Source organism: Onychostruthus taczanowskii, unplaced genomic scaffold, assembly GCF_017590055.1.
Source record: "Onychostruthus taczanowskii isolate IOZ18803 unplaced genomic scaffold, ASM1759005v1 scaffold119, whole genome shotgun sequence".
NCBI classification, from domain to species: domain Eukaryota; kingdom Metazoa; phylum Chordata; class Aves; order Passeriformes; family Passeridae; genus Onychostruthus; species Onychostruthus taczanowskii.
This window is the reverse complement of record NW_024498340.1, coordinates 827,706-845,826: the sequence shown is the minus strand read 5'-3', so window position 1 is coordinate 845,826 and position 18,121 is coordinate 827,706. Positions and strand designations below refer to the sequence as shown.

The 18,121-nt window shown below is 43.8% G+C and overlaps 1 protein-coding gene across 1 annotated transcript in view; it reads right to left on the bottom strand.

Moving 5' to 3' along the window:
• Positions 1–17,091: 17,091 nt before the first annotated feature.
• The window catches only part of PIGN (phosphatidylinositol glycan anchor biosynthesis class N), a 99,296-nt gene continuing 98,266 nt past the window's right edge, over positions 17,092–18,121 (bottom strand). The window contains exon 29 of the mRNA XM_041427789.1: positions 17,092–17,409. Coding sequence (XP_041283723.1) covers positions 17,286–17,409 — 124 coding nt within the window. The 3' untranslated portion in view covers positions 17,092–17,285. The remainder of the gene's footprint in view (positions 17,410–18,121) is intronic.

Genomic DNA, 18,121 nt, shown 5'->3' with positions numbered 1-18,121 from the left:
CCTCAAGAAAATTAACTGGAGATTTGTTTTTTCAAATATGGCTTAGCAAACAGTTACTTTCTGTTGAAATTGACTCCTGCACTGAACCAGTAACATTTCTGCACAGAAATTTTCCTGCAAAAGTAGTTTTTGCTCTGATAAAAATTTAAATATAGCAACTAGGCAAAGACGAGCTACTTTTTTAAATGTAATCACTTTTCAGCAAAACATTTCCTCTTTGGCTTTGTCTTTCAGTTAAAAGCACTTTACAAAGCTACCTTTTTAAAGATCATAGCATGAACACTGAAAAAGCTGGCCTTATGGAGAAGGGCAAGGCTCTACATCAGTTTTTCTTTATCCATCCATAGGGTCACATCCATAGGACTATTAGGCAAGTGCTGCAGGCACCTTTGGGGCTGTGGAAGAGAGGGAAGTACATGCCAGATGTGCATCCTCACACCCATCTGTGCATAAAGCTCATGGAGCAATAGCCTTGGCAAGCACAGCAAGCTCCTTCCGGCTCGGAAGAGCCCATGCCCTCTCCTTGATGGTGGCAAAACGCCACTGTCTTAGCAGGGAAGCACTGAGCCCTGAACACACCAGGGCTGCAGAAACCTCTCCTCAAGGCCACCAGCCAGGCACGGGAGGTCCCTTGATTCCTTGGGCTTGCATCTGCCACAAGCACGAGTGTAGAAAACGGCTGCAGAAGCAGCGACATACTGCCAAAAAGGCAACAGGTATGGGATTTGCCCTTCACGGGCTATGGGAATTCCAGCATCCCTTCTACAGCTCGTCGGGCTGGGAGTCCCAAAAACCTAATAAACTGGGAGGCAGGCATTCACCATGCTGGGAAGCACGTCCTCAGACCACCGTTTGGTCATGTTTATACATTTAGGCTGTATGCAAATCTCGTGGCGAGCTATCAATTATAAATCCTCAAAGGCTTTTGCACTGTTGTAAATGATCTAGCATGAGAAATGTTAGAGTCACGGCACAAGTGTTTTCCGAAGCAAAGGCATACAGCCCGGAGCCAGGAATGAGGTAATTACTTGTACAATAGAAATGTAAATTCAGTAACCTGAAGCGGGGGTGGGGGAACACAGAAGAGATACAAGTCCTTACAGAGCCAGGTCCCAGGGGTAAGTCTAAGGCTCCAAGAGGCAAGCAGACAGGAGGAAGAGAAAGTTTTTCTATGAAGGAATACGGCAACCAGAATAATCACCTTTAAAATCAGAGGAAGAGGTAACAGAACATCCCAGCCCCAGTAGCAGCAGATAATGAACCACTCCAAAAAGCTAGCTAGTTGAGGGAATAGCCAGAAAAAATAAATACTTAAAGTTAAGTAAAATAGTAATAATTCTTTTATTAACTTTATTCTAGTATCACATACCCTCAGGCCTAAGCAAACACCCTTTATCGTTCAGTCTCATCTAGTGAAAATGCTGACTGTCGAGAAACATAAAACACAGGGTTTCCAATCCTTCCGGGGTGGAATCGGAGGATTAGTATGCTTTAACAACAAACAACAGCTGAATTTAAAAAAAAAATAAAAATCCCGGGATATCACAAACTCCCCATAGAGGAGGAAAGCTCTTTCAAGAGCAGCTAGGCATGGGATCCCCTCTGATGTTCAGAAGGGGATGGGAAGGACCCTGGGCACAAAGGGTATGCAGCACAGATCCACGAGCAGCGCTGGAAGCCTCTCTGCCTCGTGATAAAAGCCACATACCAAACCCCCATACAGAAGGAGCTCAAGAACACCTACCTGAAGGAGCCCGAGGACAGGAGGAAGACCACTAGAACCACCAGGAAGACCCCAGCAATCCCACCTCTTGGGCTCAGCAGGAAAACCCTTATTTCCTAGCTGCTTCCCATCATTCTCCAGCCCCTCTGTCTAAACAAGTCAGCTGAAACCCATAGCCCAGGGGCGCGGCTGTTCAAATGGAGAGGGATAAACCAGCTGTGTTTTGGCCAGACCTGATTGAAAACCCCAGTCCTACGGTCAGCAGTGCACTGGCAGTTAAAGCTCATCAGCTGGTGAAAATCAGCTCCACATGCCCACCGGAGGTGCAACTGTAGGAATTTGCATCCTGGAAGATTCTGTTGAATGCATCCTGGCTTCCTTTTCAGTGTCAAAAATAAAGCTTGTTATTTGCTGAGGTTTGGGGTAGGGGGTGGGGATGTGACAGTAAGATTCTGAAATGTTTAAATAAATGGAGGCAGCAGTGTTTTGAAGTACTGCTTGTTCCTCTCAAGGCTTTGCCCAAAAAAAAAAGAAAAAAGAAGGATAAAAAAAAAAGTGTGCCCTTGTGACTTTTTTATAAAACCCTGCTGCATCAGAAAGTTGGAAATATAAACAGCTGCTTTTACTGACTACATCAGTGCAGCTGGGCTGCCTAATCCTTGGGTAGCAGTGCTTATAAATACTGCTCAGACAGGCAGGTTAGATCAGATTTTCCCATGAGCTCACCCAGGATGGTTGGCTTTCATGGACAGGCATGCTGTTATCTCTTTTAGCAGCCAGCGTTTTAACAGCCGGCTTTTGAAAGGCAGCCACAGTTTTCAAAGAGTCAGTCCTGGGGAGGAGGAGAAGGAGGTGGCAGAGGAGAGTATCTTTCATCACAAACCTGACACGGGAGAAGCTGCGCCTGGATTGATGCCACTGGAGAATGTATCACTCACTGTCAGGCAGAGCCGGGCCATTTCCAACAGGCAGCGACCAAGCTGCTGCAGAGCCCTGGGCTCTCCCCGGTGGGCACAGGCCTGTTGAGACCAAAGCGCCCCTGGAACACTGGAACCTGGTTTTGCTCGAGGGGTAAAGTGTAGCAACAAAAGATATGGAGTTAACCTCCTCCCTCTGCATCCCTGAGAGCATCCCAGCACCTGGTGCTCAAGGGATGGGGTCTTCCCACTGCAACCCCTCACCCTAGAAACACCGGTGGGGGAGGACAGAGAGATGGGATGTGCTTATTTCAATGAGGATTGTTTACCTTATCATACAAGCTGGCCTTTTTAACATCAAAGGGCAGCAATGCTTCCAGTTGGACCTCCTGGCACTGTGGTTCCTGCCCCTCAGGGGTATTTATCTCAGTGGCATGGTCACCTCCATGAAGCATGGCACACCCTTAGCTAGAGGAAAGCATCCTGCAATGAAAGGATTTACTGTAGAAATAATAAAATTAAGATGCATTATCAGTAGAGCTTAAATTGCAGGAGGATGACTAATCAGAGCCCAGCTTTGGATGTCCTGTGTGGCCTGTGCCTGGCAAGAAAGCGTTAACCCAAACCTCCTCAGCCAAGACACGCAGAAAATCACCTTCAGTTCCGCTGCCTTTGAGCTGATCACTACAGAGGTGCTTCAGAACAGCAAACGCAGGGCTGCAGCCCCAGGGAGGAATGAATCCATCAGGAGTGAAAGGGGGGGAGTCCCACAAGAAGAGCAGATGAAGGAGTGTTTTGAGGAGCGCGGCCAAGGCCCGGCCCGGCGATGAGGGAGCCGCCTCAGCCTGGGCCTGCGCTGGGCTCGGCCGGGCGCTGCAGGGCATGGGCTGCCCTCCTGTCAAAAGGCATTCCGCGGGAATCTTGCTCTGGGCATTTGGCTGATGTGTCAGGAGAGCCCCGAGGAGACCCGGGAGGTGACATTATTGCTGCCGCGAAGAAAAGTGCAGATAATGAAAACTGTGGCTGTGTCAACAGCCTGCTGAGGAAGGGCTTTTTCCTCTCTATGTTTCTATTTCTTCAAAAAGAGAAGCAAATCTCCAAGCACTGGCAAAAGAAAAAAGTGTTTTTATGGGAGTCCGCTGAAAAATGTAGCTAACATGAAGCCATTTGAGCTTGCTGGCTCCACTAGGGTTAAACCCAATGCATCCCTCAATGAAGGATCCTGGGCAAAAGGGCTTTTACCCACACTTCCTTGTCTGTCCTTATAGTGATGCCAGTGGCGCCATCCCAGCTGAAAAAAAAGATGTTGAAAAAAGCCACTACATCTTCATGTACACTCAGGAGGGGCCGGTGCATAATAGCTCCATGAAGAGGGTCTGAGCTCCAGCCACAGACCCAGGCCAGGACTCAGCAACCCCACAGGGCACAGAAGCGCCCTTTGTTTCCTGAATTCCATCAAGACTGAGAAAAAAAGGCCAAAGCTCAGGTCTTCAGAGCACCATTCCTAGTTCAAGGAAGTCAGTAGTGAGCAGTGGGACAGGGTTAGTTTCGGCCCATTTGGAAGTGCAGAGACAAAAACTTCATTTGCCAAAAAACGGGTGATCCTCCTAGATGATTTCTGCCAGAGGGCACGAGTTGTCTTTAATTTCCAATTGCCAAGGGCTGCAGTAAGAGAGGGGTGAGAAGGATGGTCATTAGGAGGCCAGAGTTATTAGCCTCTGTCCTCAGGAGAAAAGATTTCATTCCTCTCTGCCTCTCTCTCTCAGCCAATTTCAGCCGAATTCAAAGGAGTCTCAGAGGTATAAGTCTCAAAACAATTGAACTTCCACATGACTGATGAGACATAGCAGTCAGGGAGAAATAAGGTCAGAGGGAAAAGCACGTGGCCAAGACTGGGCACAACTGGCCAGTGGGTCAGCAATGCCATTTGTCTGGATGGCCCCCACCTGGACACTTGAGGAACATGGCCAGGCAGCCAGGGGAAGGGAGCACAGGCACAGCCTTCCCAAGGTCCACCACGTCTTCTGCTCATGGGACATAACTTCAAACAATATAGGATATTGCTGGGAAAAGGAAACAATTTCAAAGTAATTTTCTGTGACTGCTTTCTTTGACAGGGCGTTTCTATGCTTTAGATAGAGACTCATCAAATTCTTTGGCTGCATTTTGAAGGAACATTATCTAGGTTGGAAACAATCTCCTTGTTTTCAGAGGTGATGGGGATTTGTCCTCTATGCTGCACGAACACACCATTTCCAGCACAGGGTTGCACACCTTCCTGCAGCAAGACCCAGTCAGGGCTGTAGGCTTCATGCAGCAATATCTGGCAGCTGATCACACTGATCCACTGAGCCTTAAAATTAATTAATGAGAAACTGAGAGTAAGCTAATCACTTTCAGTTACAGTTATAATGGCTTCATATGATATCAGGATGAATACCTATCAGTTTGAAGAGATTACAAGCAAAAACTGAGGAAGAGATGAAAAATTCCTTCATTTTTGCTTGTGTATCACAAAGCAAAAAAAAAAAAAAAAAAAAAAAACAAAACAAAACAAAAAACCCCACCAAATAGATGCAATCTCTTCTTTCACAGCCCATTATACAGACTCCTGGAAAGAAAATACCAGCCCTACAAGGATCTCCATTAAAAGACAGATTCGGTTCCTGTTGCTTCTGACATGGAAGTGCATGCAGAAGTAATGAAGGTTTGCTTTGCTTACGGTTCTTTGTGCACAGCTGCTGGTAATTGTTCTTACTGAGCAGTGGAGCATTCTTCTCTATGGAAAAAATCAATAAATATTTAATTCATAAATGCAAGAGAGGTGATGAGCAAAATATACAACTAATAAAGATAAATGGCTTTTGTACTCATGAAGAAGTCTCATAAAGAGTCAGTGGAAAAAGTGTCCCTGCTGAGCAAAGAGAACAAAATAAATGGGAGATTATATACTGCGAACACAGCATTGAATTAAAAAAAAAAAAAAAAAAACCAAACAAAAAAAAATTTAAAAAAAAACCCAATACACAAGAGAAAACAACATCAATGCATCATTAATGCTGAGTGTTTAAATCTACAGAAACCAGTACAACATAAAGGAAGATTCCTGAGGCAACATTAATTGGGACTTATTGTGGGCTCTGTTACTGATAATTACATACATCCAACTGCATAAACAAATTGCCAAAGCTGTATACGACTGGAATGCAAATAAGGGATGTGCAGTCATGTGCTTTCTTCTACACTGTGAGACCCAGCAGGCAACACGTGCAGCAGGAACAGCACTTACAGATGCACACACATATATATGTCCCATGGACCAGCACAAGGCAAAAATTCCACCCACAGTACCTTCAACATAAGTTGTTTGTGTTTATTTATTTGCAGGCAAGTTAAAGATGGGGCTAACAATGCATTCCTTTAGTGCTTGCATAATTTAATTTGTTTCATCTGTTGTATCTGAAAATGCTGAGACATGACAAGAATGTAACACTCCCTAAGTACTTCTATTTAGTCATTTCTATGGCCAAATGAAAACTTTGTGTTATTTCATGTCCCACACTGCCAGTAAAACTGCAGCTGAGCTAACATGCTCCAATCCCTATGCCTGTTTTCCAAAGCACAACATCCTGGGGATGTAATCTCTAAATTCCCTGCAAGGGCTTTGGAACCACACAAATGCAGCCCAGAGAAAGAGCCTCATCCATCAGAAAGGCCAAGGTCTGTCTTGGCACCAGGCAGTCACAACTTGGCAAATGGCACTCAAATTGATGCTGGAGGGGGGTATTATTTGCACCACTGATATTCCCAAAAACCCCAACAGAGATCAGGTTCCTGCTGCAAGTACAAAGGAAATTGCCCTTCATGTCCAGGTAGGCTATTAACCTTTCAGAGAAGGGGTAAAGTGTGAGTGGGTCATCCTTTCAAACAATTCCCATTTCACAGCAGAAAAACTCCCTTCTGAATGTTGTGGATTGACACAGGAATTTTGGTGTTCTGACATTTTGTTAAAAATTAAATCAAGCTCAAAAAAGTGATCCCAGACACTTTATCAAGTTACCCAAAGTTGCACACTGTGACAGAACCCAGAGGTGCCACTCTTCCCCACTGGCATTCCCTATGACCAGCCAGTCCCTCTGCAGCTTTTGTGCCTCCTCTTTAATCAGGAAAAAAATAATGGAAGTGCTCATGCAGTGTTGCATCTCCTTTGTACTTTTGCTTCCAGGCTCCCCAGCATGTGAGCATGGGGTGAAACAGACAGGGGGGACATTCTGCTTAGATGATTTAACTAATCTTATGCAAATGTACTCAGCAGTCTTGGTACCCATTGTGTCTTCACCTACATAATGGCCAAGACAGCTGAATATAGCTTTTTCCAAGGATAATAGCATTTTTATGCATTATTCCTTAAAGCTTTTTTGTGCTCACACACTGAAAAACAGCTCCAGCTGAGGAATAGCTGAAGTCAATATACTCAGTCTCTGTCCAGGTAATCATGCATCCTCTTCCCATTCTAGATTAAGAAAATATGATAATGATAGGACATCATTAACATGTTTATTTCCCCTCCCCTTTTTCTTACTTTCAGCATGTGCAATGGAAAACTGCAGTTAAACATTTATTATCACATATTTTCTGACATATATTGCCTACTTATCCTGCATTTGAGAAACAGGAAGGATTTTGCAGGCAAGACAAAACACAAAAGAACTGGTTTAAACCAGAAAACAATACACTTACCTCTCCTGAATTTATGGGATTTACTGATTTCTTAATTGTCTGAGTCCAGAAGAAAAGGACAAAAAATCCTCCCCCAAAATATATATAATATATATATGTAGTTTCCTTTAGTAATAGAAGCAAAGCCACTCAATAATGGTAATGGAAGAGTTGTCAGCTCCTCTTCCACATTCCTCACCAATTCTCAGGTTAAATTGCCAGTAATAAAATCCCCCTCGATATACCTTCTTCTCAAGGAACCAGGATTGGTCGTGAAAAATCAATGTTAGTGGTTTTTCCCCTCTTCAGTTCTGACCAGGTGTTGCTCCTGCCCACATTCATGGGTTGACCAATGCACAAACACTTTTGAGTAAAGACTGGAATTTCAAATCTGAGACCAAGGGAGCTGGAGGATTTGCTGGAGGGAGTGGGGTGGGTTACATATGAGAAGACAATCAGCTCGTGGCCACCTGAACCATTACCTGGAAAAGCTGCAGCAATGTGGCACCTGCAATAACATTCCAGAAAGCCACAAATTCTGTATAGGTCCAGCATATTAAACCTGGCTGTAAAAAAGGAATGATAGCAGACTTACAAAAAATGTAAGCACTTGAATTGCGTAATAACCAGCCTTTAACTTACGCTCCTGAGAGAGCACTTTTGACTGTTGATCTATCTACAACTGACCCTTCAATCCATTGGCTTCCACGGGCTTTAGGAAATTCCTGTGGATTTTGACAGCTGTTGGCTTATATCCAAGGTCCTTGCCTTACAGAAGCATAAAACCCATTCTGATGCTTTAAACAGATATGGAGAAAGCTCCAGCCCCCACACCCTCTGACTACAAATATGTGACTGCTTTCATTGTGGGTGTGTCTTGTGCTGTTTGATCATTGTTCAGCATCTTTCAAGTTAGCTCCCCTAGGAGGAGAAATTGCTGAGGGATTCAGGTAATTTGATGTAAACCTGTTGATTTTGAAAATAATTAAAAAAAGAAATACAAAAGCCTTGAAGACAGTCTGAATGAAATCAGAGATAATGTATCGTTTTCTAGTCTGCATTCATATTTATTATGAGAATTTTCAGCCATTCTCTCCAAATTGTATTTCCAATTTTTTTTTTTTTCTGTCTCCAGGACTTTCTAGATCCTATTTTTCCTGCTTGTTCCCTGGCTATGTAGGCTGGCAACACACTCCAGTAACAGTATCTTATTGCTTAGATCTTAATTTGAGCCCTGGAAAAATATTTTCACCTTTTTCTCCTTCTTGTTAATTATCCAGAGCCTATGTTTTGGGCACTGAATCCATTCATATTTATTCCAAAAAAGGAGATTATAATTTTCCTTCTTGTCTCCTGAATGAAAGACACCATCACACTGACACGCTTTAATTAAGTTTCACCTAACCACCAAGAACTTCAGACATGGTTTAAGAGAGATTATATCAGCAAAGATAAAATAATTTTAAAAAAATTATGGAGCCAAAAAGCTTCCCAAAACGGAAAGAACATGCAACAGCAGCACGTATCACTCTGTGGTGACATAAATGTTCACAAGGATTGAGTGAATGCCTGGTGAATGTACAGTAGCCATTGCTCCCAGGTATCTGCTGGAGGTGGGAAGGGTAACTCGAGGAGCAAGTCACTCTGACAGCAGATATAAGCCCAAATATTCTCTTTAGAAGAGATAAAAGGAGAAAGCAGTGGACTTCATTTGTAGTACTCATTTGGTAAATTTCACCCTGGCACATGGAAACATTCCTGAATTGTTACCTGGAGACCAAAATCAGCTCCATCAGAATGACCCTTATGGCCCTTATGGGCTTACGCTTCAAGCATTACATCAGCTTCTTCAACCTCCAGCTTCAGGAACTTCCAAATACACTGTAAGAAAGTGGCTTGTGATAAAGAAAAGTTACTAACAGGATTCTTGGTGGGTGCAAAATTAATGCTGGAGAAGAGCCTCAAATTACTGGAAAATTAAAATGCTGTTGGGAGGTTGGGGGTTTTGTTTTCTGGGAGTTTTTTGGCGAGTTTTTTTTTGGCCAAATCTCATTTTCAATTAAACTATTTAGTGAAAGCAACATTTGGCCAAAGCAGAGTGTGATTTTCACAGAACAGCAATAAAATATTTAGCATGTTTATGTTCCCAAAAATTAAAAACAAACCAGAACAAAATGCACAAAACAAAACATTGTGCTGAAATGGGCAGACTAGATTAGTCTTTTGCTGCAATACCTCTGGTTTTGCCCTTTGTCTGAGAAATGCTAGGCAACAGACAATTCCCACTTCATCAACTGGAGCTAGGGATGCTCCATCTGTGATGAGCTCTGATCTGTTTACAGACCTGCTTACAGCTGCCATCCCGATTTAAAAGCATTCTACGAGAAAGCTTTTCCTGTTTACAAGCTCACTTAGCCAGACTCTGGTTCTCCTGGTCACTTAAGCACACATTTAACTGAAGTGCAGGAGCAGATTCCCGAACTTAAGAGAGGCCCTGACACTGCGAGCAGGGCCAGGTTGTTTGAAGTTAAGCACATGCTTAAGTGCTCTGCTGGATTTTTGCCCAAGCTGCCAATCTTTTATAGTTAATCATTTATCACCCTGCTTATGTTCTGGTAGTTATGCTTCAGTGTGCAAATATGTAAATTGCTTTCATAAAGCTCCACGCACTGAGCACAAATAATGCTTCCTCAGCCCTTTGCAGTTCTCCAGTCCTGTGACACCTCAGATAGATCAAGCCACACTTAGAACTGGCAAGAAAGTTACTTCTCCCTTAATTAAACAGAATCATTACCGTGTTCGTCTTCTTAATGGTGAGGCACATTCACAGACTTGCAAAGTAAGCAAATAAATAATGCCAGTTAGCTCTAACCTGACAAGTATCACACATTTTGCCTCTAGAAGCATGTCCACCGATCCATCTTCCTCCTCCACTCCCAGAGTGAGAAAGGAATCAAGCTGTCAAACGTATGTAAGCATATTTGCATAACTTTGGCACAGATTAAGGTAAATCACTGCCTACAAGGGTGTTTGCAATGCATCACAAGGTAATTCTCCCAAACACTAGTGACCATTTTAGTTTTTCTTTCCCTCCTGAGGTTAATTGCTGTGAACTATGGGAGAATGTCACCTCCACTTACCTGTGTTCTGTTGCTTTGTATTCAGAAAGCTCACAACCGCGCGATTTTTCACAAAGAATTAAAATTGCCACCAGGAGAGAAAACATAGTTACTGCCATTCAGTTCTAATATATTTATTGGAATGATAGGCAGCAATGGTGCCTCACTGAAACGGAGCCTTAAAACACAATTAGTTGCAGTTCTATAAATTGCAGAGCCAGTTATTCTGCGCTCCTGCCTGTGGGCCTTCCATGCACCCACTAATGAAAAGGCTGCTTTTCCCCAGATGTCAGGTACTTTTGCAAGAAATGAGCAGCAGGAAGGGAAAATGACAGTCTGTTCCCTTGCTCTGTAGAGCAACTTTTTGTAAAAAATTATTCTCTGTCAAGCAAACTGCCTGAAAAAAACCCCTCAGTCAGCTACATTTTCTAAGAGGAAGCTTGAACACTGCTCAGATTGAGTCATATTAAAACAAATTAATGCCGACAGCTGGTCTCACAATCATTACTTGAAAAAAAATAAACCTCAAGCTTTAAATATAAATTAATAAAAAATACAACTCCTAAACAAACAAACAAAGAAGCAGCAATCTAAGCAAATGGGCCCTCCTGTGATAGACTGGCTGCCACCATGACCCACTGAACAGGACAAAACTCATCCCCTGAACTGTCCTGGGTTTGGGTCCTGGGACTGCAAAACACTCCTAAGATTCTCCTGCAGAGTTGGGCTGGCAGATAAGGTCCTGGGCCACCCAGGACACAGATTGCTGGAGAAGCAAAGGCAGGAGGGACCAACAAGAGAAACCCTCACGCTTGGGGAAAGGAAATCTCAGGAAGGGTTCACTGCACGGCTGTTTTGGGATTGGTGGGGAAATAAAGCCCCAGGAAATGAGGAGCCTCAGACAAATTTCAGAAGGTTTCTGTTCAGTTCAGGTCCTGGATGAAGATTTGGCCTTCACCCCAAATACTAGGAGGTTTTCCTGCACTATGTAATTCTTTAAAAATTTCATGCATGTTAACTTCTTTTGGTTGTATCCACCAGCTAATTACCAAGTTACATTAGTAAGTTTGTAGCATTTCAAAGGAAATATCCTGTGTTAAAGTAGGTTAGAAAAGACACAGAAAGATACCACTTGTATGAAAAAATGCATGGTGGTGAAACAGATATTTTCCTTTCACAGTAGGTCAAATATAACAAGCCCTTGATGGAAAATATCCACTCACTTCTGGAGATCTAGTGAGATGGAGACACAAATATCTGAGCAGCTAAATATAGTTCTGGATAGCAGTGCTTTGTACAGTAAGTTCTAGTGTCTCTTAACTTAATATGGAAATTGATACAAAAATAAAATCACAGTGTTTTCAGAGTCTGTCTCTGCTTGTGTGCTCACCGCGACTCACACCACCAAATTTCTTGAAATTACTCTGCAGTGTTTGTCTTGCACTGCCTCACATGCCAAGAAGGCAGAATATGATGTCCATCACTAAAAGACCACATCTACTGAGATATATAAAGGTTACTCCACAGAAAGTCAATATGAGAACAGCACTGAGAATGCCTTGTCCTTCAGCATTTCTGCAAGAGCGATAAGCTAAGTTCAATTAGAGGAGTCTAGGTCTTGGTCAGGGGTTTCCCCAGCCCTAAATGCTGGTGGTTCAATAGTGCAATGTTTGTTACTGGACATGTGCCCTTTGGATCGGCCTGTGGTTGCTGAAGCATGGAGCCAGGCTTGGGCAGGTACTGCTGGAGCTGCAAACCCCTCGAGAAGGAAGAGGAGGCAGTGGGAACAGTGAAGAGCTGTGGTAGTGATATATGGCTTTCTCATATTTCTACCTTCTCATTTCGAGGCAAAAACTTTGGACCCAGGTGTGATTGCTTTTACAGAGATTTAAATTTAAATTCAAATTCCCCAGACCTGACTCTACACTACCCTGTCCCTTGCTCAACCAATGACCCCAGAATCAGGTGTGCAGGACTTGGTGGCTGTACACTGGGTCACAGGACAGTTCAGGTCAGGAAGGGCCTCCTTGCAGGAGAGGTGACACCCTGAGAAGGAGGGTGCAGACGACAAGAAGTTCAGAGCAGAAGTGGGCTCCATTCCTGGCCAAGTCCCACTGCAGTCACAGACAGCTGGGGTGAACATGGTCTGGTGCTTTTTCTCCCCACTGCAGAGAAAGCACTGGATGATATCCAGCCATTAGTAACAGGTTTGTCAGCAGTATTGACCTGAGCAAAAGGTAAGCCTTTAAGTCAACCTCATTTTTTGTAACATTAGAGGCATTTGCTCTTACAACGCATGTGGAAAATAAAATGCAAACAAAACAAGGTGTGTTGTCATTGCCTTCACATTATCCACCTTCAAAGTTAGAAAGTTATGCCAAGCATAAGTCAATAAATAAACAAATAATGAAAATATCAACAAGCTTGATTTCAAAGGTCATGGGAAGTGGGAGAGTGCCATGCTTTCAGCCTTCTTCTTCCTCTTTTCAGTCTTCAAATGGAAAAATACCATGCCCTGCCCTGGGGTGAGGAGGGAGCTCTTGCAGGGAGCAGCTGAATTCAGAGCCTGTATAAGCAGATGAACTGGATTCAACACTACACATCCTTATGAACATAACTGTCCAAGAGAGACTGAAGAGAACTGCAAATCATTTGGTGACTGCCAGCTGCTGTGATGGTCAGCCCCAGCTCACCATAAGCCCTGCCTCATGGATAGATAACCAGGACTGATGTGGGGCTGTACCACACACCTGGAAGCTCTGCAAGACAGGTTCCCAGACCTTCCCCAGCCAGAGAAGCTCATCAAGCAGCTTCCCAAAGACAACAACAGGAGAAGACAGTTTTTCATCTTCAGGCTGCATGAAGCCATGTGATGATGGAGAAGGGGGCATCTGGGGATGTCCCACCGCTGTGACACACAGCACACCCCAGAGTAGGTGTAAGACAGAAGTTCTTCCTTCCCTACTACAACTATAACTCCCAAAAATATTCTCTTGAGCTGGCTCCTGCTCACAGAGCCCCACATCTATCAGATGCAGAGCATGGCACCCTCCATGTTCTCATCTCTTTTGCCAAAGATATCTGGATGAAATACCGCCACCACTCCAAAGCCATAGGAAAAGGGTCTTCAGGATTCACACAAACAATCTGGAGAAGTAATGAGCATCACATCCTTACAAATTAGCCGGGGCGGTAAGAGCTGAAAAAACATTTGCATTGTGGTTTCTCCAAACCAGACACCACAGTTTAAGGTTTGACTGAGGCCATGAATGTTCATTCATATCTTTGTTCTCATTCAAAAATGTGAAGACTGTACCAGACTTACAATGAACAGGCACGGCATCGAAATCACCAAAGCTTGTAAAATCTGATTTACTCTGTGAGGGAGAAGGGGAAGTTATTTAGTTTGAGTCATAAGAGGTCTTGATACAATCTAGGCTTCATCATTTCTGAAAAAACAACTCACTCCCTGGGCAGATATCAAAAGGCTGCTGTGTACAGCTTTGATAACAAAAAAGCAGAGAACAATTCCTAGTGCTGAAGATTACAAGACATTTGTATCAGCTGCTCTTCAGTATAGTTTCTCTTGTATTACACCACCTGATGGGCACCCTAGGTTTATGGTTAGCTCTTCAGGGATCCATGGATCTGAAATCAGGAAGACAGAAGCTTTGCAGAGGTTTTTAGTTGAAAAAAAAAAAATTGTGCCACCCTTCGCATAAATAACAACGTCCATTTACCTGCCTTTTCCAGCCTGAGGCTTTTACCCTCTGTAGCATCACCTGCTCCAGAGTCAGAGAGTGTGCAGCTCTGCTGCAGGTGAAAGAAGGCAGGCAGAACGGCTTGGGGTAAATTCTGCCTTCATGTCCTTCATGTGTGCTAGAAGCCTCTGCTGGCTCAGAAGCCCCTTCTGTGGCCTGAATCCTGCTGGGACCCCATGAAGAGGGATGATGATGCTTGAAGACCCAAAAGCAGAACAAAAGAAAGCTTAAACAGCCAAACACAGAATTTTACTCCCTACCTTAGCTGCTAAGGTTGGGGAGAACGTTTTATTGTCGATGCCATTTGTTTCTGGAGAACATGCATCTGTGAGAGGGAAGAGTCGACTTGGTCACACACCCCATGGGGCTCTGTAAAGTAGCTGAGTGGGAGAATTTTTGGCACCTTTCCATGCTGGAGTCAACCCAGAAGTGTGGGCCAAGACTCGAGCAAGAGCCTCCCCTGGGGAGACATGAGAACAGCACAGCCAATCCTACCTCACCATGAGAGCTGCTCTCCAGCACTCCCGTGGTCTCTGATAGAAATTCACAAATGGCACAGAGATGTAAGGAACCAGAGGGGGAAAGGGGAAGGGCAGCTGAGGTTGCTACCACCATGGCCCAACCAGAGCAAATGGCAAACAAGAACAAACCCCTGCAGAACAGCACTGGGGAAAAACAACACGCATATTGCAAATATTCCCCTGTGCTCATTGTCCCCTTTCTTCTCTTACAAGGAACAATATAAGAAACAAAACACACTTTGGAGAAAAAGGTGCTATGGAAACCATAAGCAGAAAGAGTAACTGATGCAGGTTGCACTTTGCACATTCATTTCCACTTGCCTGCACACCAGAGTATGTAGATTATTCCTACTACCACAGATGAGAAGCACCAGATGCAGTGGGCTGAGGTGCTGTTTTATTACCAGCCCCTGTGGTAAAAAAAGGCATAAGGCTTGAGCTCCTCTGCATTCTCCCAGGGACCCTGCAGTGCCAGCAGTATGTACCTCCCAATAGGTAGGACATCCATTTGCTCTTGTCGTAGATAACAAGCAGTTTTGATGAGCTTGCAGAAGGTGTGACTTACAGGTGGCAGCCATGTGAGTCCCACATTCCCAATTTTTCAGTCAATTTCTTCACACCCCATCAATGCCAGCTGTTCAGCTGCATTTGTTCTACAGACAGTAGCTCTGCAAAGCAGTCACTCCAGCAATGGAGACTGGAATGGTCAATGGCTTAGAGCTTTATGTACTGATGGGAAGCACTGTGGACAGAGGTCTCAAGACATCAGCTAGGGCACAGAAAGCTGAGGATGCAGTAAGTAGCACAATGATAGAGTATATGCTTGTGGAGTAGATACTTGTGGAGTGAGGCTGAGGTGAGGATAGCTCTCCACAGCAGACACTCACTGGATTCTGGAATGAGTATGGCACATTCCCATGCCTATACACAGACTGTGCCATAGTGGCAACTTGCCAGCTGCTCATGGTTGCTCCTTGCCTTGGCTGTAGGGTACAACCACCAGCACCAGGCACGTCCACCTTTAGGTGTGCAGTCTGCAGGTACAGCCTGTAACAAATGCAAAATATCTGCTGCAATTGAGGCCAGCTGTGAGGCAACATGCCCAATAAGACCACTGGACCACCACCTAGTGGAAAAAGTAACTCTCTTAACAGTACTCAGACACTCTCACAAGGTACTCTGAAGCTGCATGGATGACTGCAGGCCCGTGATGCCATTTTTCTCTAGTATCCAAGAAGCAGATGGAGGTTTGTAACTGGTTTTTCCCAGCCAAACTTCCTGCAGAGGGATGACTAGTTTTCAGAGTGTTTAACAGACATGTGACCATGGCCAAATGCCAGATGGCTGGAAAGAGCATTGGAGAAGCCCCCATGATGCATGTCCAGCCTTGGCTGCCAGCATCATGCACCATATGTATCAGCTCCCAGACAGAAAGGCCTTGCTGCTACTCGGGAGTGTGACACAGGGGTATTACACAGCACAATTTTTAGTGATGCCTTCATAGAATGGGCCAGAATGAACAACATTTTTTGTTTTCCTTGCTTCTCTCTTGTAATCAGTATCACAGGGAATCTGCATTAGATTCATTGTGCAGCCATTACTGATGCTTACAGTAATGGAGCAGAACATAAGTGGAAAGAGAAAGAAGGACACCAAAAAAAAAGCCTCCACATGGCATCACTTTCTGAAAACCAGCAACTTCAGCTGCAGTTTCATGACCTCTTTATGCTGATTTAACTCTGGGCTGCTATGGAAACAATCAGCCCTAACCTTCCTGCCCACCCTGTCACGAGCTGGCCCAGGGAATTTGACTGCTATTTAACAAGGTTCCTTTTCATTTGGATCAGCTACCTGAGTGTCATACTGCTCAGCCTGCCCAAGCTCAGGAGGCAGCAGCAATTCACAGCAGGATGAGCTGAAAGATGTTGTCTTACAGCAACAGCCTCACAGCACACCAGCCTTAACCTGCCTCAAGATATTCTCACAGGCACATTGACAGGGCTTGCAAAAAGCACAGCCTGTTTCAGAGATATTCCACGCGTCCCATGTCAGGTACACACAAATCGGTGACCTGCCCAGACTGATTCCATTCATGCCTTAGTCTGGGAGGTGCTTATGCAAGACATTAAACTAAGCTAGAACTTCACAGACTCCTAATGAGAGTGTATGCAAACAAACAGTTGGCAGCCAAGTTATAACAACAAAAAAAAGAAAAAAATCCACCTCCCCAAAAAACACAACCCAAAAGACAGTTGCCTATGTGTTTTAAAAAAAAAAATGTTGCTGTTTTCATTTTCAAGAAATGTGTACACTTACACAAAATAACCAAAAGCTTTTTTATTCCCATATTCCCATTGGTATCTAAATGGCAACCCTGAAATGCAAATTTCAGTCATGTGACAGCATTTAATCTGTATCAGCACAGCACTTCAATGGCTGGATAGGATTTCAGCCCTCTAGTCCATTAACCCTCATTTACATTCCAGAGCTGGAGGTTGGTTCAGAGGAAGTCTGAGGATGCTTCATCACATGGAATGATGCTTACTCCTTCTGGGAAGTCCAAGTCTCTGTGTAGTTAACAGCTGGGCCAGTCCATTCATCACCATCATAAATATGGTCAGTGACATCACCAGCACATAGTGGCTGATGCTGCAAGGAAGAGACAGATAAAAAAAGTGAGAGAAAAATACAAATTTGCTGAGAAGAGAAAAAAAAAACCCCTGACTTAAATAACCTTCTAAATATTTCTTTTTTTTTTACCATTTTAAGTAGGCCTAATTGTACACCTAGGATGTAATTTTATATACACTGCTCTTAGAAGACAAGTATTACAGCAGTCCTGTCATGTAAAAACCCAAATCTCTGATGAAATAAAATGGTGGGGACAACAGAAAACACAACGTAGCACACACCAAGTGAGTAAGAGTACCAGGTGTACTTTTAATTCAAATGGATAATTCAGTATATGTGAGTGAAACAATTGCAAAACTTTCATTTGCTGTCAACTATATCACAGAATCTAGAGAGAACTTGCCATCAGGCAGACATTCCTTGGTAGTAAGACAACTCAGATATTTATGGCAGATGAAGTGCAATTTTCTAGAGAAAACACTATCCTAGTGACAAACAGCTTTAAGAGAAAAAAAAAAAAACAAAAACCAAAACCCCATTACTTTTTCACCGAACATTGCTAAAATCTGTAGAATTCTGTGCTGTGGTAGCACATGCTAAGAGATTAAAGAGATGAGTTCAAGAGTGGCTAGTAAACACAGTATGAAAATGCAGCTTCTGGGTTAGGATGTCCTGAAGCCACTAATGATTAAAAGCCTAACAAGCAGCAAGCTTGTTCTCCGCTTGCTCA